The following is a 23,059-nucleotide window of genomic DNA, read 5'->3' on the forward strand; positions in this document are numbered from 1 at the left end:
GCTTCTTAGCTGGTAGGACGAAGAGAGATGACAAGATGTGAAAGCCAACAAGTGTGACTCTGGGTGATTGTACACGGCAGGGGTACGTGGCGATGTGCCTCACTGTGGAGGTCATCCACCACCAAGGGTCTAAGGCTGGGAGGCAGTCTTTGGAATATTGGTGGCATTTGATCATGGTAAAAAATGTCCTGAAGCTGGCAGTTCTGTGGATGGATGGGATAACTTCTGGCAGGAAGACCTAGTATCTACACAGCGTGGTTGTCTAAGTCTTATGTGAACAGGGTTGCATCCAACCCATGACAGGAGCCCCAAGCACAAAAGAGAAACTACCGAGAGCTCGCTATTTACCACTAGACCTAGAAGGAGCCTTGTCTAACCGCTCAGTCTCTAATCTCAATACTTCATCTGAGTGCATCCCGAGCAAGGCTCAGGGAGTCGCCCCTAAAGGTCCCATAACTGAGAGGCTCTTCGGAGTCCAGACCGTGGCTCATTTCTCCATTCTGCCTAAGAGTAGATGCTTACACTTGAAAGGCAGACACCACTGAGAAATACTTTCAGGCATGAGAAGCAAACAGGAGGAAGGGTGAAGGGTAACGGCAGGCCGGGGTTGGTCTGGGCTTGAACGCATCCAGGCTGAGATGGCAGTGAGACTGGAGAGCCTGACTGGTTAGCACTCTGTGTGAACTTCCGTGCAGGAGAGGTGCAGAGAACACTTGGACCGAAACCAAGAAACCAAGGAGGCTGGGGCAGCGGGGTTGGGTGTTCATTTCTGGGTGCCAAACTTGGAGCCTCTGTGCAGGGTGGGGGCAGGGAATGTGAGGTTCTCCTTGAGATGCCACAGATGCACCTGAGTGATAGCCATCTTATCCTGAAGCTGATGTTTCAAACAATCCTGTTTTCCTTCCTCTGTTTTGTTTAATCTGGGCCAGGGGTCAGCAGGGGGCAAGGTTGTCCAGTTGTCCCCGTGAAGAGCACGGGCCCATTTTTGGGGGGAGGGCGTAGGTCCTAGGTTAAGAGTGGATGAGCGCAAGCAGTGTCTTTTCCTTTGGTCTCCCCTTTCGCCGTCCCCTTCTAAATCCAACCCAAAATGTACTGGTAGCCCAAAGGAGAACCTTCATTGTAATAACTATTCCTGGCAGCGCTTTGTAAACTGCGGGTTTCAAATGACTAGGCCTGCACATTTCCACCAACTCCAGCAATTAAAGAGTCTCCGGGGACCTAGGCAGTGCTGATGCTAGTGGTGGGTATTGCTGTTGGAAAAAAAAAAAAAAAACCATGGGAAGAGCCGCTTTCTGAAAATAGACCGCAGGTATGGGATAGCTCATTTCCCGGCTCGATAAGGAGGTCGCCCATCCTGGGGGAGTCAGGTAGATTGCTTACTGGCTCGATTTTTTTCCCCACTAGTAAAATGTACCCACTTAGTCCTACCCATTTCACAGGGTTGGCAGGATGGGCAGAATGAGGTCGTTCATGGGAAGCACGTACTCAAGGAGGTCTAGGTGTTCATGCAGAAGCCCTCCCCTCTCCCTCCGTGGAGATATGGTGGCACTGATAGCCTTCGTCACTTTGCACACCACGGAGGCCTCTCTAGTGGGTTGACTGCAGTCTGTCCATGGTCACTCCATGGAGTGTCACTCCATGGTCCCTTTGACTTGGCCTTTATTATGTGCGGTTGTGGAAAGGCAGTTACTGGCCATTACCCATTATACCTCTTGGGAAGAGGCAGCAGCCTTGGGAGGAGGGAGCTGGCTGGTCCCTTTCAGAGAGACTGCTTTAAGGCCACTTTGCAAAGTTTAAGTCAGCCAGCAGTTGGCTATCTGAATTCACCTTTCATTCCCCAGGACTTAACCCTACCTACCCGTCCCTCCCAAGTGCAGAAGAAACCTGGAACCTACCCCGTTTCTACATAGTTCCAAATATTGGAGCGGAGTGTGGGGCAGGGGAGAGGCATTTGACAGGGGCAGGGGGAGCAAGGCATCGTGTTTGCCATCCATGGCATCTGTATCCACCTCTGAGGCTTTGAAGCTGCAGGGTCCTGACTGCCACTCTCGCTGGCGTTCAGGACTCTTGGCACCGTGAGTTCATTTGTGGCCTCCTGAAGTGTTATTACTGTCTAAAGAAGCCACAGAACCATACATGCTGGGTTCTGACGCTCCGTGACACCCCCCCCCCAGGTCTGCGAGATTTTCAGCCTCGTGAAGAGCCCTTAGAGCGTGCTTTGTTGTCCTCTCCTCGGGGACAACAAAGGGGAAGACCTAGGGCCACACACACTCTGGCCTCTAGTTGAAACATCTGTTCCCTCCCCACCCGACTGGCTTCTGCCAGGCTGTGGTTGTGAGCTCTGGTCCCACCACACAGCGGGTTCAAGAAGGCAGATTCTGCTGACAGCTCTGGCAAGAGGCCTGATGACAAATACCCTTGGAACGGGAGGCCTTGCTAATCCTCCGGGCCAAGCTCCTGCCAAGTTAGAAGCTGCCAAGTCAAGTCAGGGCCACTCCGAGTACTGATCCACAGCCCCAGGGCAAAGTGCTTGTCCTGGGCACAGGGTCACACTCGGCAGTGTCTAACAGGCTTAGCAAGGCTAGCACTAGAGGAAGTGGGAGCCAAGGGCATGGCAGGAGAGAGATTCAGGCTCCAGACCCACCCAGGGCCTTCCCTCTTGTTGTGTCCCATGGTTCCAGGCGAGGTGATCAGTGTTGTCTGTCTCCCAGTCTGCAGGTGAGGGGATGGGGCGCCATAGTATAAAGGCGTGGCCTCAGCCTTAGAGCTCTGTGGGTAAAAAGCCCCAATCCTCTGCATTTCTTTTTCTTTCTTTCTTTAATTTTTTTTCTAGCCTCAAGTTTATTTGAAAAAACAGCATAGGACACTGATCATCTACAAATAGTGTGTGGGTAGGTGTGTCACAGCAGTGCATCTGTCTTCACAATGGCAGGAGCCTTTTCTATGGGGCCTTCACAGGGGCCTAGGCACCTTTGGGAGCCTGACTGGAGCTGACACCTGGGCCTTAGCTGGAGCTTTGGCCTCTGCCTTGGTTTGAACTTTGACTGGCAGAGCCTATGCCCCTTGGCCATGTAGCTTCTTGAATCTACTTCCCAAGCTTAGGGTGAGCATGAAAAGGTGGCTGAGTTTGTGGCTGGGGCCCTTTGACATCTTGGGCTTGATGGCCTGAGGCTTCACAAGGGCCTTGATGGCCTTTGCACACACACTCACTGCGTTTGCGCTGTCGGCCTGCATCTTCTTCAGGCCCTTCTTGTTGTGCTTCTTTGAAAAGCGCATGTTCCTCAGGAACTTGGGGTCAACCCCCTTAAGAGATTCGTATCTTTGTGACCGGGGTTTCTTGATTCCATTTCTGTGCCATTTGCAGGACTGGTTGTGTGTGGCGTGGTTCTTGGACTTGGCCATGTCTGCACAGTAACCCGAGGCTCCCGCCGTCTGTCTGCATTTCTAATGAGCAGTGTTCCCTGCTCTAGAAGAGGTCCCAGAAAAGGGTCCTCGGCAGGAATGAGAGCCACAGAATGGTGATCTACACACAGCAAACACTGTCATGGCAGTCAGAAGGAATAGAGATATAAAACACGTCTCCCTCATGAAGGGACCTGGAAGCCAACATCTTTCCGTCAGAAGGTGTGTGTGTAACGTCTGTTCAGGAACCCTGTCTTCTCAGGGGGAGGAGTGTCTGGGTGCATAGAGATTCCTTGCACCATATGCTTGTATATGAGGGACCACAGTGACGGGGTCGGTGCCTCAGTGGTTGTCCTGTCATATGTGGTCCTGCTCTCTGCGAGAGCTTACTATCCTGGGTCTAGAGCAAGATGGAGCTGAAGCAGTGACACAGAGGGAGAGAGGCAGAGTGCAGACCTGACTTCCCTGGGGCTTGTGTGTATGACTGAAGGCTGTACTTACCCTCTGGATCACCCGCTCTTGTCTAGGCACCTGTTGAGCCCTGAGGTGTGCCCATCTGACGAGGGCTCCCTTTGTTCTGCGGCTGATGTGAGGGAGGGTGAAGGGATGGAGGAAGTGTGCAATTCGGGTCTGGCTGGCGAGCGGCTGAGTCCCAGCTAGCTTACTTGAGTGACTTACAGCAGGTGTTGGCGAGGATGTGGAGAAAGAACACTCCTCCACTGCTGGTGGGATTGAAATTTGGAACAACCACTCTGGATATCAGTCTGGTGGTTCCTCAGAAAATTGGGCACATCACTTCCGGAGGATCCTGCTATACCACTCCTGGGCATGTACCCAGAGGATTCCCCAGCATGTAATAAGGATACGCGTTCCACTATATTCATAGCAGCCCTATTTATAATTGCCAGATGCTGGAAAGAACCCAGGTATCCCTCAACGGAGGAATGGATACAAAAATGTGGTATATTTACACAATGGAGTACTATTCAGCCATTAGAAACAATGAATTCATGAAATTCTTAGACAAATGGATGGAGCTGGAGAACATCATACTAAGTGAGGTAACCCAGTCTTAAAAGATCATTCATGGTATGCACTCACTAATAAGTGGATATCAGCCTGGGAAACTGGAATACCCAAGACATAATCCACACATCAAATGATGCCCAAGAAGAATGGAGGAGTGGCACCTGGTTATGGAAAGACTCAGTGTTGCAGTATAGGGTAAAACCAGAACAGGGAAGTGGGAAGGGGTGGATGGGAGAACAGGGGGAGGAAAGGGGGCTTATGGGACTTTCGGGGAGTGGGAAGCCAGAAAAGGGGAAATCATTTGAAATGTAAATGAAAAATATTTCGAATGAAAAAAAGAGTATTCTCATCGTTCTGGCCTTTCACTGTTACTTCTTGAAGACAAGAGGCTGTGTCCCTGAGCAGGGCAGGCTGATAATTCAATGCAGTTCTGTTCAGAGGACCCTTAGCCCGGTCATGATACAGGGCCACTCCTGGCTTGCCCTGGAGGTGGGACTTGCTAGTTGCAGAGTGAGGAAGAGGAGGTGAATCTGACTCTGTTATTGGGCATGCCTGGCTCCTCTGCTTTTCCATTCCTTTATTTCCACATCTGGAGACTGAGGATGCTAGTAAGTCCACCCTCGAAGAGCTAACATGGGAATTAAACAAAGGAGCTAATCTTTCTGAGATCCTGACAGAAGCAAGGGCTCCACCCAGTCACCCCTCGGTACTCATTACTCCAGGGAGGGAGCACATCTGCTTGCCCCCAGGACACACGGCTTCTGTCCGTCCATCCGTCTGTCTGTCTTCACACTGGATGGAGCAGAGCAGCTCCCTTCCTGCTGTCCACACACCAGGGCTCAGAGGGGGCTGCGGACTTACTGCTCAGCCTTCTTTCTGCCGACAGCCTGTTACTCCATGAACAGAGCTGTCTGATAAGAACCTGCAGATCAGAGACGCCTTTACAGTGGGACTTTCTTTGTAGTTAGTGTCCAGGATTGAGAATGAATGTTTCCAGGCACCATATCCCAGTATGTCTTGGGGGTAGCGGGAAGGGGGTGAGAGAGACAGAGGCAGAGGCAGGCAGCAGGCAGCAGGCAGCAGGCAGACAGGCAGGCAGGCAGGCAGACAGGCAGGCAGACAGGCAGGCAGGCAGGCAGGCAGGCAGGCAGAACAAGCACCTAGGATCCCAGGCTCAGAACACTTAAAAACATTGAAGTTTTGAACAAGCTTTTAGTTCCTGGGGGGGAGCAGAGCATCCTTTCCAGTATAATCTTGGGCTAAGCCTTTTCTTTCTTTCCTTTTGTTCTCTCTCTCTCTCTCTCTCTCTCTCTCTCTCTCTCTCTCTCTCTCTTTCTCTTTCTCTCATGTGCTCGTGTGCACACACACATGCAAACACAGCATAGTGTATATGTCTATGAAGGCCAGAGGAGGGTCAATGGCCAGTGGTGTTAAGGCTCATTCTCCTGAGTTAGGCGGGAGGGCAGTGAGCCCCGGTGACCTTCCTGCCTGTGCCAGCCTCCATCCTGTGGTTAGAGCCCTCGCAGGACCAGCTCTGCGTTGGGCCTTAACTGCTGGGATCTGAAATCATCCCTGTGCTTGTGCCACAGGCTTTCTTACCCAGAGAGCTGGTTCTCCAGTCCCAGGGCAAGCCTTTTTTGTCTTTTCCTTTTCTCTGCCTTTAACTCCTCTCTTCCCTCCCATACCCTCTCTTTTTATTTAGCCTGCATTTCTTCTTGCATTCACTCTTCTGTCCCTTGGTCAGTGTCTTCCTTCATCCCATGTCTTACATCTCCTTTGGCCCCTTTCTTCCTCCTCTTCTTACTTTGTAACTTCTTGGTGGTCCACCCTTGGTGACATTTAGCACAGCTCCCTGCAAAACAGATACCCAAGAAAAATGTGCCCACTTAAAAAAAAGTCTTTTCAGATTTTGAAAAGTAAAGCCCCCCCCCCAAGCAATTTGAAAGCAAAAGTAGGAAAAACTAGTCCCTGTTTCAATGCTACAGAAGGTAATAATGTGGATAAAGATGAATATTAAGAGGGAACCCAAGGGTAGGGGCGAGGCTGAAGCCCATCAAAGGATTGGAGCTGGGACCAAAATCATGCAGAGGAACAGGCGGAGAGTGGAGGAGAAGAATGTTGTAGTTAGGGACCATACTGAATACCCAGTCCCGAGGTTGTAGTTAGGGACTGTACTAAATATCCAGGCCTGAGGCAGCTAGCACGTAGGTATGTGAATGCACAGGAAGGGCTAGTGTAGGAGAGAAGTCTCCAATGTTGTCACATGTGGTGGTGGAGTGATTCTGGAAGCTTCTATGCAAGAGGGGACCTGCCTGAGTGTCTGCTCACAGAGTGTCTTCTGGCCACCGGATGGCATGATTTGGCAAGGGTGGAAGGACAGAGAGAGAATAGACAGGAGGACAGAAGTTGCAGTAGTTCAGGAGAGAGATGGTGCTGGCTTAGCAATAGGGCCAACCCTGCAAGTGAGTGGGTCTCTGTGATCCTGGAATGTACGTTTTACATACGTGGTTATAGATGGACCGCTTACCAAGGTCTTTTCCTGGTCCTGTGCTCAATGCTTTACTTGTGTGCATTGTCAAATTCATTGTCACAGTCTTTTCTCCCTGGCTATGCAGCCAACACTCCAACACCCTTTTGTATTCAAGGAAACCAAAACTCAAAAAGATACTACAAGAACATCTCTGTCTCTCAGTCTGTCTCTGTCTCTCTGTCTCTCTCTGTGCCTTTTCACGACTGTTCTGATGTGTAATATAACAGTGGCAGAACTGGAATTAGGAAGAGCTTAAGGATGTCTCACTTCCCAGTTCAATGTTAGCTACTTAACCCCCAACTCAGTGGGAATGGGACCGTAAACATCACCAAGTGAAGTATCTCTGTTCCTGGAACAGTCATCTGCTGCCTTGAGAACGCTAAACAGTCACAAAAGCCCAGGAACATACGCAAGTAAGGATTTAACGGTTCACTCAGGTACAATTGCTCTGAGTCACTCCGTGGCTGTTCTGACCTTAGCGGGATCTGCACTTCTAGGGAGCAGGTAATTGAGCTGATCCCATGGCCTCTCTAGGGCCCTTCCTTCCAGCAGGCTTGCCCAAACACATTTATGGCAATGATACACACACTACTGACAGAGACAGGATCCTGCAAAGTGCCTTTAGGCTCAGATGCAGAAAGCCAAAGGCTCTTCTCATATTCTCTTGGTCAGTACAAGATAGGAGATGAGGCCAGATTAGAGAGGCTTGGAAATAGATTATACCTGAAATTGCAAAGCCACATGGAAAAGTTGTGGGCAGGGGAGGAATGGGACCTCGGGTCCCTGGAATGTACCCACACTTGTAGGGTGCTTGTTAACAGAGATAGTGTTCCTTGCCATCAGAACAGACACCAGCTGACCTGGACTCAAAAGTCTGGAAAGACCCACAGTTTTAGAATATACTCAGGAGACTTTTATTTAATCTCTGTACATATTGCAAACTCTCCTATTGATCATGAAATATCATTATAGTCCCCCAATGGGCTTCTTATATACTAAAGGGATTTCCAGGAACAGGGGTGTTTTATATTGAAGCAGGTAGGCTATGTACCCTGAATGTGGTTTTCTTCTGAAATCTGGGAGGTTCCAAGAGGAGAAAAGATGCTATTTGGTCCATCTGGGATTCAGGAGATTGTAACAAACAGACCTCAAACTAATAAAGGAGAGGGGAGGAGCAGGCAGGAGAGAAAGGCCTAAGACTGGGTTTGGGGTCAGGAGGCTTTTCACCTGTTGGTTGGAAAGGGGTCACTTTGGCCAATGTACAAATCACCTCCTCTTTTCCCAGCCTTTCTTTCCTTTTTAAATTTTATTTACTGTTATTTCATGTACACTGTTGTTTTGCCCGAATGTCTATCTGTATAAGGGTGTCAGATCCCATAGAACTGGAGTTAGAGACAGCTGTGGTCTACCGTGTGGGTGCTGGGAATTGAACACAGGTCCTTTAGAAGAGCAACCAGGGCTCTTAACCACTGAGCCATCTCTCTAGACGCCTCTCAGCCTTTCTTGGTAGAGGATGACTTCCCTCCGTTTGCTTGTGCTTTTGAGGGACTAACACAGCGATGACGATGTCTTCGTCTCTTTTTACGTGGCTGCTTTAAATCTAATGCCTGTCCACCGGGCCGGGGAGCACATCAGAAGGACTGCAGTTCCTGCAACTAGCCTTGTGGACTAAATAATAAATAAAATGGTTATTGGTTACTTTGATGCAGCTGTAATTTAAGAACACAAACCAATGACCCGAGCAGAAAGGACACAGATTGCTACTCTCCCATTCACTGAAGCCTGCCAGCTAATCAGATAATTGGACAGAGACTGATGCATTCTTATGAAAGAAGAGAACGAGGTTTCCGCAGGCCTACGAGGTGGCCTAAGTAGAGCCCAACGTGGGTCTGAAGGTGACTTTGAATCTCTTCCCAGATTTCCATAAGATCTCTGTTCTTCCTTTCCCTCCGGAATCCTCCTTGGCTCTTCTGTAAATGAGTGTCATCATGAGGCCAGTAGAAGCAGAACACGATGCCCAGCAGACTGCTGAACCTACTTAGTGGGGTTGAACCTACAGGGTTTAAATCAAACCTGAGAGAAATATTAACATAGCAAATACAGGGTGAGGGGGGTACACACAATTATCTTAACATCTGTTAAAGAGGTGAGGCCTCTTCAGGTTCCATATCTCCAATGTAGTGAGTCACAGCTGAGATCACCCCCATTGATTCTTGGGCATCTCCCTCTCCCAGGCCATATCTCATCTTGGAGATGCCCCCACCCCAACCTCCTCACCCCTATCAGTTGCAGATTTCCATTCATCTTCATTTCGCCATCGTTCATGCCCTTCCCCACACCCCCCATTTCCCTCCCAGCACCTCCCTCCATCTGCCCCTTATGACTATTTTATTCCTCCAGCGAAATGAGATTCAGGCTTTCTCAATTGGGTCTTCCTTCTTGTTTAAGCTCAGCAGGGAAGGGGAGGGGGAAGAAGGAGGATTGTGGGATGGATAAGTTAAAAACAATTTAAAAAAAAATAAAGAGGGGAAGGCATTTGAGGAAATTTAATGTTCTTATTTCTGATTTGAAAAACAACTGCTAATACAGCAGAGGTGGAGGACTGTGACCCTTTGGGGTTTTATGGTGTGAGGTCTCCACAGTATCTTCCACTGACGTCTGGACAATGGAGTTACCCATCTCACCTCATTCCACCTCATGTTGTTGATGTGGATGAAGCAGATGATGCTGATGCGGATGATGCTGATATGAATGATGCTGATGCGGTGAGATTAAATAAAGCTCTTGTCGAGGAAGAAACAGGAATTAGAAGCATTATAATTGATGGCTCTACAGGTGGATGGTAAAACTACTTACTAAAAAGTTAAGAAAAATCAGACTTGCTAAAACTGTTAGAAGCAGGATGGGGGTGGGGGAAGTCATTGGCTATGGGCCCGGCATCTCAAAACCTGTCACTTCCTACATACCAGCAAAAACCAGTTAGGAGACAGAGGAACCGGTAACAGCTACTATAAAGCATTTAAAATGAACAAACACAGCAAAAAATGTGACAAGTTAAGGCCACTGTAAGAATTGAACTTTTTTTGAAGACCCCCCACTAAATAAAAATGGGATATTCACTGTGTAAAGATAACTCCGCCCGCATGGCACACTTGCAAATTCTCACCAAAAACTCCCAATGAAGATTTTAAATAAAACTCAACAAATGCATTCTGAAATGCACCCAAAAGGATGTGTGTATAGGAGCAACCACAGACATCCTTTAAAAAGCACGATAATGAAGGCATAACTTGGCCTGTCAAATGTTAAGCCTTACCAATATCAGTCATTAGAGCCAGTCATTTGGAAAACATTAGTTAGCATCTTTTAAAATGTTGTACACGAAAGGAAATTCTGAGTGAGTCAAATAAACCAGTTGTAGTTGTAATACAGGGTTATATACAGATGTATGAACATATTGTATACATATGCCAGATATACAGTTGCAATGGAAAATCTCTTAGTAGTGAAACTCTCTACCATCGTAAACAGGGTGGGAAAAACTGTTCAACGTAATCTCGATAAGGAGTCAATGAAGTTTAATTTTAGAATTGGATAAACACTGGGCTCATGAGATAGCTCAGGGAGCTAAAAGTGCTCCCACTGAGTCTGATGGGCTGAGTTTGATATCTAAGACCCACACGGTAGAAGGAAAGAACCAACCTTCACAAGTTGTCCTCGTACCTCAACTAATGTGCACAGATGAGCTCACACAAAGGCTCACAAAATAAAAAATTAATAAAAGTATCTTTAAATTACAAAAAACTATCTTTTAAAATCTTTTTGAGAATTTCATATATATGTATATTCTGTTTATATTATCATTTCTACCCTTCCCTCTTTCCATCCCACTTCTTCTTTGCCCCTCACTCCTCAAATTTATGACCTCATACTTGATTTTATATGTAATATTTATATTTAATTATATAAAATTATATTTACTAATAGCATATGTTATAATAATAAAATGATTATTAGAAATATTACACATACATATATCCTGCTGAGGCTGTTTCGTGTTGTTCCCATGTGTATGTGGTTAAGGCTGACCACTGGAGATCAGGTAAACTGCTTGGGAGTTGTCCCAGGAGAAGATGGATTCTATCTTTCTCAGCAGCTGTTAAGAACTAACCTGTAGCTCTTCCTCTAGAGGTAAGGCCTTTTAAGATTCCCCCATCCATATTGGTATATCAGCTGGTAGTGTCACTGTCAGCTTAGATCTTTTGAGTGTAGTTTCCCTATCGTTTGTAGAAGACCTTAACTCATAGTGGGCATTCTGGTTCTCTGGGTCTTAAAATCTTTCTGCTCCACAACCCTCCTCCTCAGTGGTCCCTGAACCTTTGGTGTAGGAGCGATTGTTGTAGATGTCTCAGTTGGGGCTGGATAAAACTATGAAGGAAGGCTACACAGAGAAGAAGAACCAATTCCTGCAAGTTCTCTCTCTCTCTCTCTCTCTCTCTCTCTCTCTCTCTCTCTCTCTCTCTCTCTCTTACACACACACACACACACACACACACACACACACACGAACATGACAAATTTATGTAAAAAGGTAAGAGAAGACAGTAGATGCCTATAAACTGATTGGGGATGCAGTGATAGGACATTAGGTAGTATTGTTATCAAGTTCAAAGTTAATTCCTTCGTGAAAAATAACATCCCTATTTGATGGACACGAGGTTCCGTTTAAAGGCAAGTTCAAGAGGCACAGGATGAAATTATGTATTATGTATTATGACCATCCAGTACAGAGCTCAGCAGTCCCTAGAAGCTGGAGCTGTGTAGCAGCTTGGCTAATGAGAAAAACTCTATCACCTGCCAATGCCTTGGGCATGGGGGTGGGAGGTCCTTCCTCTTTGGCAGGCAGTGCATAAAGAGAGCCCAAAGCAGAGAAGGGACGCAGAAGGTCATCTGGGTCATTTATTTTTCAAACTCCCTTCCTGGCCTTTTCAGGAACAGGCTTGCAGGGTTTCAGTTTCACTGCAATAAAAGCAATAGATTGCATGCTTCACCCTGGGGTTGGTGTTTAATGAAACCTAAAGATTCTTCCTACATGGCGGGGGTGGGGGTGGGGGTGGGGGGCTACCTTTGGGAATGAGGAAGAAGAGGAGCTGGTTCAGATGCAGCCAAGCTGTGTCCTCGCATTTATTCTCCGGGCATGAAAGGAGCAATTGTAAAACTTGGATGAAACCAGAAGTTAAGCTGCAGAACTCCCAGCATAAACATTTGGCCTGTTATTAAGTTCACTTTCACCAGCTAGACAAAGAAATACAATCTACCCATTGTTCCGTGGATGTTTGCGCAGTCCAGTGGCTTTGTCTGTAGAGGGTTCAAGAAGAAGTTAGGTTGTCTCCATTATGCCCTTTCTGATCTGCTAAGTGCTTTATTGTACTGTGCCCCTTCTCAGCATCCATACAGCCACTCTTCTGCGGCATGGTGTACCGCAACAGCTCTGTATCTGACCTGTCTCCACCCGTGGCCCCTTCAGTCCATTTTACCCCAAAAGTCTTGTTCTAAACTAGCTGTTTGCCGTTTTACTCCTCAAAATTCTCCTGTGACATTCAGTGTTGTTGTTTAGTTTGTTAGATCCCCACAACCCTCTTACCTGTGGTCTCGGCATGAGTAGTTTTACCTAAACTCATTCTGTCTTCTGGTTCTGGGTTCCAACAACTGATGACTATTCATAACTACTCAAGACACACAAACCGGATAGGTGGGGATGTAGCACAGGGACAGAGCAGTTGCCTACAGGGCTCAGTTCCCAGGTTCTATCCCCAGGGGAAAACACAAGGAAGCCAACCTAGAGCTGAGGCGATGGCTCAGTTGGTAAAACATCTGCCACAAAAACATTAGGACCTGAATTCAGATCCCTAGAGCCCACACATGTAAAAACCCAAGAGGGGTGGAGACGGGTGGATCCCGGAAGCTCATTGGCCAGGTAGCCTACCTAAAATTATGAGTGTCAGGTTCAATGAAAGACACTACCTTGAAAAAATAAAGGTGGAGCATGGTTGAGAAATGGCACCCGATGTCTATTCCCTGCCTCATATACATCCTTGTATACACATCTGCACATGTGCACATACCTACACTGATGTGTACACACATAACAACACAACACAGACAGAAACTGAAATACTTATATCTACCTGAGTGTTGTGCCTAGAATGCCTTTTTGTGGATTACTGTCTGTCTCAAGATGCAGCTCCAGCAGTTGTCATCGGTGGGACCCACCCATCCCCCACCCACCTCTTTTGTGTTATGTATGGTTTCCTACACTCTGGATGCATATGAGATTGACTTCCATCCTTCAACCACTACACCCAACCCTAACTGGCTAATTCTAGGTGTGTCTCTGCGACTCACCCAGGAAGCAACCTGAAGTGACAACCTTGTAACTCTATCCATTACATCATCCAGCATGCCAGGCACATGGCTGATGCTCCATGTGCATCTTAGAGTTATAGTTGCTGTGATAAAACACCATGGTAGTTGTCCCATGGTACTGACCCCTCCATAATTCTGGGGTCTACACTGCAGCTGGGCAGCGCCTTCACAGAGAGCCTCTCTTAGGTTCTCTTTGAGGTTCTGGTCTAGCCACTTAGTGCCTCTTCATGAACACTTCTTCAATCTTGGGACTTCTACTTTGACAGAGGAGCCTCACATACTCTATGCAGTGCTAAGCCTCAGCTGTTCTCCATGATCCCTTCATGCCCTCAAAACCAGGACCACCCAGGACTCTTATGTATGGCCAAGTTTGGTGCCAGCATCAACCTTGGCCACCTCAGCTTCTATGCTGACTCCAAGGAAACATTTCTCAGATTTCACCTCTGTGATGTTACTGCTTCTTCTTCTTCTTCTTCTTCTTCTTCTTCTTCTTCTTCTTCTTCTTCTTCTTTTCCTTCTTTTCCTTCTTCTCCTTCTTCTCCTTCTCCTTCTTCCTCTTTCCCTCCCCCTCCTTTGAAAAGGATTTATCTATTTTATGTGAGTACATTGTCACTGTCTCCAGACACACCAGAAGAGGGCATCATATCTCATTACAGATGGTTTTGAGCCACTATGTGGTTTCTGGGAATTTAACTCAGGATCTCTGAAAGAGCAGATGGTGCTCTTAGCCATCTCTACAGCCTGATGCTGGTCTCCTCTTAATCACCACAAATTTCTTGTATTGAGGTGACCAGCATCAGTTGTCCCAGTAAAGCAGGGGTTTCACTTCTGAGGTCCTGATCTCTTGTTAATCACAACTGATTCTTCAGCCCCAGTTGACCAAAATCACAGATTCTTAGACTCAAAGTATCAAATGGTCTTAATAGTGTTGTTAAGGAACTCAAACTCTGCTCTGAAATTTCACGTGCCAGGCCTCTATAATCTATGCAGCACAGCATTATCTTCCAAGTTCCCTCAGATCATCTGAGTTCTCATATCACTGAATTCTGAGCACTCAATGGCCTTTCCATCCCAAAGTCACAGTCCTTCTACAGTCATCCACAAAACTGCATGGCCAGGTCTGTCATAGCAACAGTCAACTCTCTCATATCAATTTCTGTCTTAGTTAGGATTATTATTTCTGTGATAAAACACCTTTATCAAAAATAACTTGGGGGTGGAAATGGTGTATTTAGCTTATCCTTTAATACCACAGGTTCATCATTGACATAGTTCATCGTTGAAAGATGTCAGGGCAGGAACATAAATAGAGCAGGAACCTAGGGGCAGGAGTTGATAAAGACCATGGAGGGATACTGCTTACTGGATTGCTCCTTAATTCTTGCTCAATCTGCTTTCCTAAGCCACCCAGGACCACTAGCTCAGGGGCAGCGCCAGCCACAGTGATCTGAGTCATCTCATATCAATGGTCGAGTTAAAAAAATGCACCACAGTCTTGCCGTATCTGGTAGTGAGAGCTTCTCAGTTGAGGTTCCCTCTTTCTAAATGACTCTAACTTGTATCAAGTTGGCATACAACTAGCCATCACAATGCATATGATAGGAAAATGGGAGTGTGTGTGTATGTGTGTGTGTTTTAAACTTTCTTCATCTTGTTTGTGAACAAGTATGTACATGTCTTTGTTTAGCCTCATAAGACATGAGTCAGTCATATTCTGCCACCTGTGTTCTCTGAAACACGGTGAAGATGAATAAGGACCAAAGGTAGCAAGGTCAGAAATAAGTAGGTTGAAGACACCAAATACTCCCAGAGAATCACCTGGGTTGCCTTAGAGTTGATATAAGTTAAAACTCCTGTGTTTTTCCAGGCCAGCTGTTGCCAGCAAACCGCAATACACCAAGTCCCATTGACCCTGACACCATCCAGGTCCCAGTAGGGTATGAACCGGACCCAGCAGACCTTGCCCTCTCCAGCATCCCAGGGCAGGAAATGTTTGACCCTCGCAAACGGAAGTTCTCTGAGGAAGAACTGAAGCCACAGCCCATGATTAAGAAAGCTCGCAAAGTCTTCATTCCCGATGATTTGAAGGTAAATTGGAACTGGTAATCAGGCTATGGGCAAATGGAGAGTGGGATTATGGGAAACTAAACAGGTGATTCCCAGAAGTCTGTACGCACTTGGAATGAAGGACCTGAGAGTTCCGAGTATATTTGTTAGCACAGGACTTCTTGGCACAGAACTTCCAGTCTAGGAGTTTCCTGAAATCTACTTTCATGTCTTGATACTGATTGGACTTAAGGAAAAGCAGTAATAGATTCTGGTGATGTTAAGTCCCCAAAGGAAGAAAACAGGCTCCTCTCTCCAAGGGATCCCATGAGCCCATGTATCAAGTCCAAATCTTTTAATGTTGTAAGGGGCCTGATGTTTTGAGAAGGGCACTTGGACTGGACCCCAGTTTTCTGAGGTTTATGTCCCATGTTCATTGTTTATAGTGAGCTCTATCATTTCCCCAAGTGCCTTAGGAACCTAACAAGTCTGAATTTCCCCTTGCATATTACTGACTCTGGGTGACCAGAATGGCATATTGAGGGTAGAGATGACAGATCCACTACTATTCTTTGACATTACCTAAGCAGGCAGTTCTGGGTGGTTTTTCTGTACTGTGTTGAAGGGGATATGTCATTTATCGGGAAACAGATTCACCTGTTTATTCTGATACATTTGCCTTAGGACGCAGAATATTCCCGAAATTCTGCCAGCACAGAGGTATTTATGGTTAGCTATTTCATAGGACTTTTTATATTTATGCTTCTTTTCAATCTTGAAAACAGATGAGTTCATATATTCAAGGTATTCAGATCAACCGTAATCAGCCCTTTCCTAACACCTGATTTCCATCGCCCAGACATAAATAGGCTTCAGATGTAGAGACACTCCATAGGGAAGTGAAAGTTTGGGATATCATGTGGACTTACAGAGGCCCGTATTTCCACATTTTTATATCTAGAAAGAATACAAGAGGCAGATGTTCCCAGAAGATGGTACCTGTTATCCTCACCTCTGAGAACTCCTTAATTGCTGCAAAATGGGCAAGAGTCAGGACTGAACTCCAAAGTTATCACTTTACAGTTGAGGATATGGAGAAGCAGAACGGGGAACGGGGGTGAACTTTACTTTTAGAGTAAGACAGATTCTAAAAAGGTTGCTGTAGCATGGTAGCCCAGACAAGGGACCCTTGTATAACAAACCAAAAGCTGTCACTCTTAAGAATCAAAACCAACAACATCTACAGGAAATGTACCAGAAAACCCAAAAATTCTCGGGGCTTTGATGGTTAGACTCTAAGGGGCCATGGGATCGGGTTTAAGCTGAATAAAGTAGCGTCTTGCAGTTGGATGCCTTCCAGGGTCTTGAGTTCTTAGCAATCTAATTCTGTGTATTTCAGAGTTTTATCTCTTCACCCAAACCATGAAGCCTGTTCAGCCCAGGCCTCTTCTTGACTGGGATGTGGTTTGACAGGATACTACCAAGCAGGAGATTAAACTTGTAGCCAGACCTTCACAGAGTCTCCAAGTTTGCGTGTTTGAAGAGTGAGTGTACTTAATGGCCCATGTACTCTTGGCAGCAGAGGGGCCATGATGAACATCTGGGTTGGAATTGTGTGGATCACTGCTGTCATGGCTAAGCCTGCCCTTTCCACACGGTGGGTAGGGAACTGGCAGGAACCTTCTTCTGCAATGTGCCCTCAGAGGTGGTTTTCAATGGCAGGTGAAACCTCAAAGCACAAATCAGGAGCTGCTGAGAAGCAGGAAGAGCTGAGAGGACTTCTCCCCTCAGCAGAGGACTGAGCTGGGGTGGGTGGAAGACAAGGTGTGCGTGGCACTCAGCACTAAATGACAAACAACCAGAAATAGAGTGGGGCGGAATCTACCCAGAATGTTCTTCCCCACAGGTGCTTAGCTTCTTTTCTAAAGCTGGCCTTTTGGGTTAGCGTATATACCAAGAGAGACCTAAATGAGGACTATGAGGAGTCCTCACTGATAAGACAGTCACAATTATTTCTTACCACTCTTAAGGGTCATTCATTCACTCGGCAAACATTTTTCAGAGGCTTAGGGGATGCTAGCTGTTTGCCAACTTCAGCACTGCACTTGATCTCATAGAAATTCTAGTCTGTAGAGAAAAGGGGAGTGTCATCGGTTAGAGGTAGGCGGTGAGCGGGTCCCTGCGTGAAGGTAACTGGGCAGCCAGAGGGCATCGGCTCTGGGCAGGTACAGGAGGACCAGGGGATTCAGTGTCAAATCTGTCCTTCCCACTAAAGAGTCTACCTCCCTGTCTCCAATCAGAAAGACGAAAGGAGGCAAGCCGTCATTCCCATTCTCTCCATCCTTTCTTACAGCTCTGTTCTTTGCTTCCCTCCTACTTCCCCCCCCCCCCCACCCCCGAGATAGGGTTTCTCTGTGTAGCCCTGGCTGTTCTGGAACTCACTCTGTAGACCAGGCTGGCCTCGAACTCAGAAATCAGACTGCCTCTGCCTCCCAAGTGCTGGGATTAAAGGCGTGTGCCACCTGCCCAGCTTCCCTCCTACTTAAAAGTCTTTTGCTAACTCCTCTGTACATGTGGGCAGATGAGGCTGGGGGAAAGGGTTTTACCTTTAAGATAAAGAGTCCTGAGCCAAAACTCCCAATGAGAACTGAGTAAGCAAGAGTTGGTTGTTACATTAAGGTGAGTTGGTGACTCCTTGGTCCTTAAAGACGTGGTCAGAATTGTCACAGAACACCAAATCCATTCTACCACTTCCCAAGGCTGTACTCGTGTACAGCCTTTCCTCCTGCCTTCATGTGCCATGAGTTCAACCATGGGGACTCAGCCCTTCGTTAGAATGTTCTTGGAAGCCGTACTCCCAGGCATATTGACAGGTGTGGTAGGCTTCCTGAAACTATAAAGGAGGGCAGAGTGGAGGAGGACACCCAAGCCACACAGAGAGCTTCCATCAAAGCTGGATGCTTCACTGCTGCGCAGATATCTTTGGTTCTCCTCGCTTATGTGATGTCACTGGGTTTTCCAGGACCTCCCAGGCATCCTCCCTTTCTGCCCTTCCCACCAGCCTTGAGAAGCACAGTCAGCGCATTCTGTCAACAACTACAGGGAGCTCATCTGGGCATTTCTCAAATGGCTCCCTCCTTCCTAAGAAGAGTTTGCTAACCAGCTATTATGAAGCTACGTTTTTGATCCCGTTACACATGATGAAATATATAGAAATCTTGAGGCACTTTAGGAACAGAGGACAATCTTGTGACTAGCAGGCAAGAAGTACCTTCACACACGTTCCATCTCTCACACTGTCTTCCCACAATGCACCTGTCTGCTGAGGATGATGGACAGGTACAGAGGCAGACCACTGATCCCCAGCCTTTGAGCTCCACCTATGTGAGTGGCGTCCTCCGGAGCCAACTGTCCTTGGCATCTTGAAAGACTGGCCTCACCTACCTATTCTAGGTGATAGGAACTAAAGTATCAGCTTTGCCAAGTCAGAGATATTCGCTGGAGCAAGTGGCTGATACAAAAGGAGTTGCAAAAATTCCGTTTGGCACCAGCTCCTCCAAGGATTAAGAATGTCCAAAAGATCCCCCACAGTTCACCTCGGGAGCTTTCCTTTCTTTTGGTAGGGGAAGCAATGATGCTGAAAGAAGTGGGAATTCCAGATAGGGTAATTGAAACCCAGAAAGTAGTTACGCAGGAAATTAGAATACATTATTAGCCATTGGTAGGAGTACATTGAGTAATGAAAGCTAATATATTTTTTATTTCTGTTTTCAATTACTGAAGTGTACATAGCCCTTACGTGACATTACGATAGCTGAAGATATAAACTAAAAGGGTGGGTGAGCCTCCTTGTGTGTGTTGCCTCACTGGTTTGTTCCCCCTTATAGTGGGACCTATATCAGCCACAATCAATCCATCTGGCCATCTCTGTACTAGTAAAGTCTAATGTTTACACACTGTGATGAACATGCATGTTGTGCTGTCATTTCTACCCATATCACAGGGTGCCACACACATCTTTGCAGTCCTGACCACACCCCAGGTCTTTATTTATAAATTCTGTAGAGGATACCTTCATGGGACTATGATGATGTAGTTACCAGCTCTACTATAGATGATTAGTTTTTCTCATTCTCTTACTTTTGCAAATAATTTTATAACAAAGAATGCATCTGTGCCTGTGAACATGGAGAATGCTAGATGAAATCATAGATGGGGAGTTGCTACATCAACATTATATTCATTAAGATAGATTTTAGAGAGACTTGGCACGATGGTGCTAACAAGGCAATGGTAGGAAGATCAGGAGTTCAAGACTATCCTTGGCTACATAGTAAGTTCAAGACCAGCCTGGGCTATGTAAGACTTTATCTTAAAGAGGGGGTGCTAATTAATTTAAAATTTATATGTGTCTATTATTGAGAGATAGTACCATATTGCCTTCCAATGACACAGCCCCAAGTTAGAGGAGACTACATGTGTATTCATGGGAGGAAAAAAAAGTTAAAAAAATGTTCAACAAAGAAAGTGAAAAAAATTGGAATGGAATTTAGGGTGCGTGGTGAGCCTTCAGCATTCAGCTGAACTCTCAACTCTGCCGTATTGGCACACAACTGCGTTGGGCAAAGCCTGTTGCAACAGGTTGGTCCTTTCTCTAGGACTGAAGCCATGGCTGGCAGACCATACCCTCAGACATGTAGAAGTTGTAAAGGAAGGAGACAGAAATTAAGAAACCCAGGCTGGTGTCTCAGCACACCCCTGGCTTCCACCCAGTGCTGCTGAAACCTAATATCTTGTTTCTTTTTCCTTCTGTAACTAATGAGCAGGATGACAAGTACTGGGCGAGGCGCAGAAAGAACAATATGGCAGCCAAGCGCTCCCGTGATGCTCGGCGGCTGAAAGAGAACCAGATCGCAATCCGGGCCTCATTCCTGGAGAAGGAGAACTCGGCCCTGCGCCAGGAGGTGGCTGATTTAAGGAAGGAGCTGGGCAAATGCAAGAACATACTTGCCAAGTACGAGGCCAGGCATGGGCCCCTGTAGGATGGCATTTTTGTGGGCTGGCTTTTGAATAGATGGACAGCTTGTTTCCTGTCTGGTAGCACCACACCCAAACCAACCTTTCTGACATCAGCACTTTACCAGAGGCATAAACGCAACTGACTCATATTTCAGTGTGCATCTGTGCGTATGTATGTTTGTGTGCGTGTGTGTATATATGTGCTTATGGTCCCATGTGTGGTCAGCGGTGTGCATGTGTGAGTGTGTGTATGTGTGTATTCCTTCACACTTGTCGTTTAAAGATAGTCCTCTTGTTGTCTTTTAGTTCCAAACAAGAAAGGTGCCATGTTTTTATTAGACCCTGGAGACCCCCGCGGGGTTTCCTCCCCTTCCTTCTTCCCTCCCGCCTCTTTCTGCCTTGCTGTGTGTTCTGGTGATCTTACTTTGCCAGGGTCTGTGTGGCTTCAGGAAGCAGGGCCCTGGATCTCAGTCATCAAGACCATAAGCTCTTGTTTCTGTTTCAACCATGAATTACCATGCTAAAAAGGTGCATAGCATAGCCTAGCATTAGCTGCAGCTGAATTCCTTTATAGGTTGCCCTCCCCCCCACCTGCTTCCCTTTTTCCTCTCTACTCTTTCTCATTTTCCTTTCAGTTTTGGTGATAATTGTCTTCAAATTCAAAGTGCTGTTTAGATTTAGTAGATTCCCATATTTACTTACTGCTACCTACTAAGTTTCCTTTTAATTCTACCGACCCCAGATAAGTAAGTACCATTATAGAACACAGAGTGTGTTTTGCACTGTCTGTACCTAAAGCAATAATCCTAGTGTACGCTAGAGCATGCTGCCTGAGTATTAACTAGTGGACGTAGGAAAATTTTCCCTACCTAGGAACTTCACTGTCTTTTAAAAATCAAAAATAAAGTAATGCATATGCGCATGACCAGAATATTCTCAGGACAGGGAAGGAAGAGGGCACTGGAAGGCCTAAGAATGAGGGGTTAATTTATCAGTATGTAAGCCAAAAAAAAATTAATGCATCTTGGAGAAACCTTTGCCGTAGATGTGCCCCGTCTCGCCGTCTCCCCTTCCCATGCCCAGCCCGTTCCCACTTTTCTAGATCACTTTTTCCATTTCCCTCTTGATATTCAAAATGATTGACTTAAGATTCAGTTCACCCACTTTTTTGTGTAATATATATTTTTGGGACGATATTTTGCTGTTTTTAAGAAATCAGTTAATTAAGTTAAAAAAAAGTCAGTGTTTTGTGAAGCCCTTCCCCCTTGACCGCCTGTGGTGTCCTTTTTTGAATGCCTCACAAATGAATGATTCTGGAGCCCGTGTTTCTTATCCTCTGTTTGCTTCTGAACATATGTGCGCCTATCAAGCGGACTTCTGAAAAAAAAATGAATGTAAAAGACACTGGTGTATCTCAGAATGGGATGGTGTTGTCACAAACTGTGGTTTATCCAATCAATTTAAATGTTTACTGTAGACCAAAAGGAGAGATTATTAAATTGTTTAATGTTTATACAGAGTAATTATAGGAAGTTCTTTTTTTGTACAGTATTTTTCAGATATAAATACTGACAATGTATTTTGGAAGACATATATTATATATAGAAACGAGAAAAAAAGGAAAACTATTCCATGTTTTAAAATTATATAGCAAAGATATATATTCACCAATGCTGTTCGGAGGAGTGCTTGGGGTTTTTTGAAGTCTTTAATATTTTAAACCTATTACTGACACATCAGCATGTTTTCTGCTTAAAATTAAAATTTTATGACAATACCGAGGCTTGCTGTGACGGATCCTGCTCCAATGCTTTCTTGTTTCTTATTAGGTCTCAGAAGGAAGTCAGTTAACGTCACCCAAAAGCACAAAATGGGTTTTAGTCAAATATTTATTGGATGATACAGTGTTTTTTAGGAAAAGCATCTGCCACATAAATGTTCACTTCAGAATTCTGAGTCGCTGGAATGGAGTGTTGTCGCCAGAGCCCCAGATGATTCTGTTCTCTTTCGGCCTGTGCATCTCCTGCAGTGTAAGGTTGACCTCGGTGCTATGTGTATGGCTAAGAGTTTGATAGATGTTTTGACTTTAAAGATGGCTGTAATTTTGTTTCACTGAGTTGTATAATGTCAAGAGAGTCTGCTTTTTCTTCAAAGGCACATTTTGTGCTCGATTAAAATCCCCTTTCATCCATGGATGTTTTCCGGTTTCCTGCCTCCACAGTATCTGAATTCTCTGCGGATCGAGTGATAGCCTCCTCACTCCCTCAGCCACTCCTCTGTCTAAGTGTCACAGTACTGGAAAGCGAGGTCTGTAGGGTTTCTTCCCAGGTACCTGTTTTGTTCCAAGCCATAGATCACAGTGGGAGATGAGAGAGTGGGAGAATTAAAATACATCTTCCAAGTAAATTACTGATAAAAAAAAAATGGTTCAACAACTTTGCACAGAACTGAATAAGAGATAATTCAGTAATAGCCATGGGACAACAAAGAGTTGGTCTTTTTTTTTTTTTTTTGAAGATAGATAAAGAGGGTGATTGTAGAACCCTTCAATGACATTATTCACCAGAGCAAAGATGAATACGTTTAAACTTAAGTAGAGAAGTGTTC

General features: G+C 45.9%; 1 protein-coding gene across 2 annotated transcripts in view; it reads left to right on the forward strand.

Moving 5' to 3' along the window:
- The window catches only part of Hlf (HLF transcription factor, PAR bZIP family member), a 56,081-nt gene extending 33,438 nt beyond the window's left edge, over nucleotides 1-22,643 (forward strand). The window contains exons 3-4 of one of the 2 annotated variants that reach the window (XM_052197043.1): nucleotides 15,255-15,475; nucleotides 20,257-22,643. In XM_052197043.1, coding sequence (XP_052053003.1) covers nucleotides 15,255-15,475; nucleotides 20,257-20,475 — 440 coding nt within the window. In that variant the 3' untranslated portion in view covers nucleotides 20,476-22,643. The remainder of the gene's footprint in view (nucleotides 1-15,254; nucleotides 15,476-20,256) is intronic. The other variant, XM_052197044.1, reaches the window with a different exon arrangement.
- Nucleotides 22,644-23,059: the final 416 nt, after the last annotated feature.

This window comes from Apodemus sylvaticus, chromosome 10, assembly GCF_947179515.1.
Source record: "Apodemus sylvaticus chromosome 10, mApoSyl1.1, whole genome shotgun sequence".
NCBI lineage: Eukaryota > Metazoa > Chordata > Mammalia > Rodentia > Muridae > Apodemus > Apodemus sylvaticus.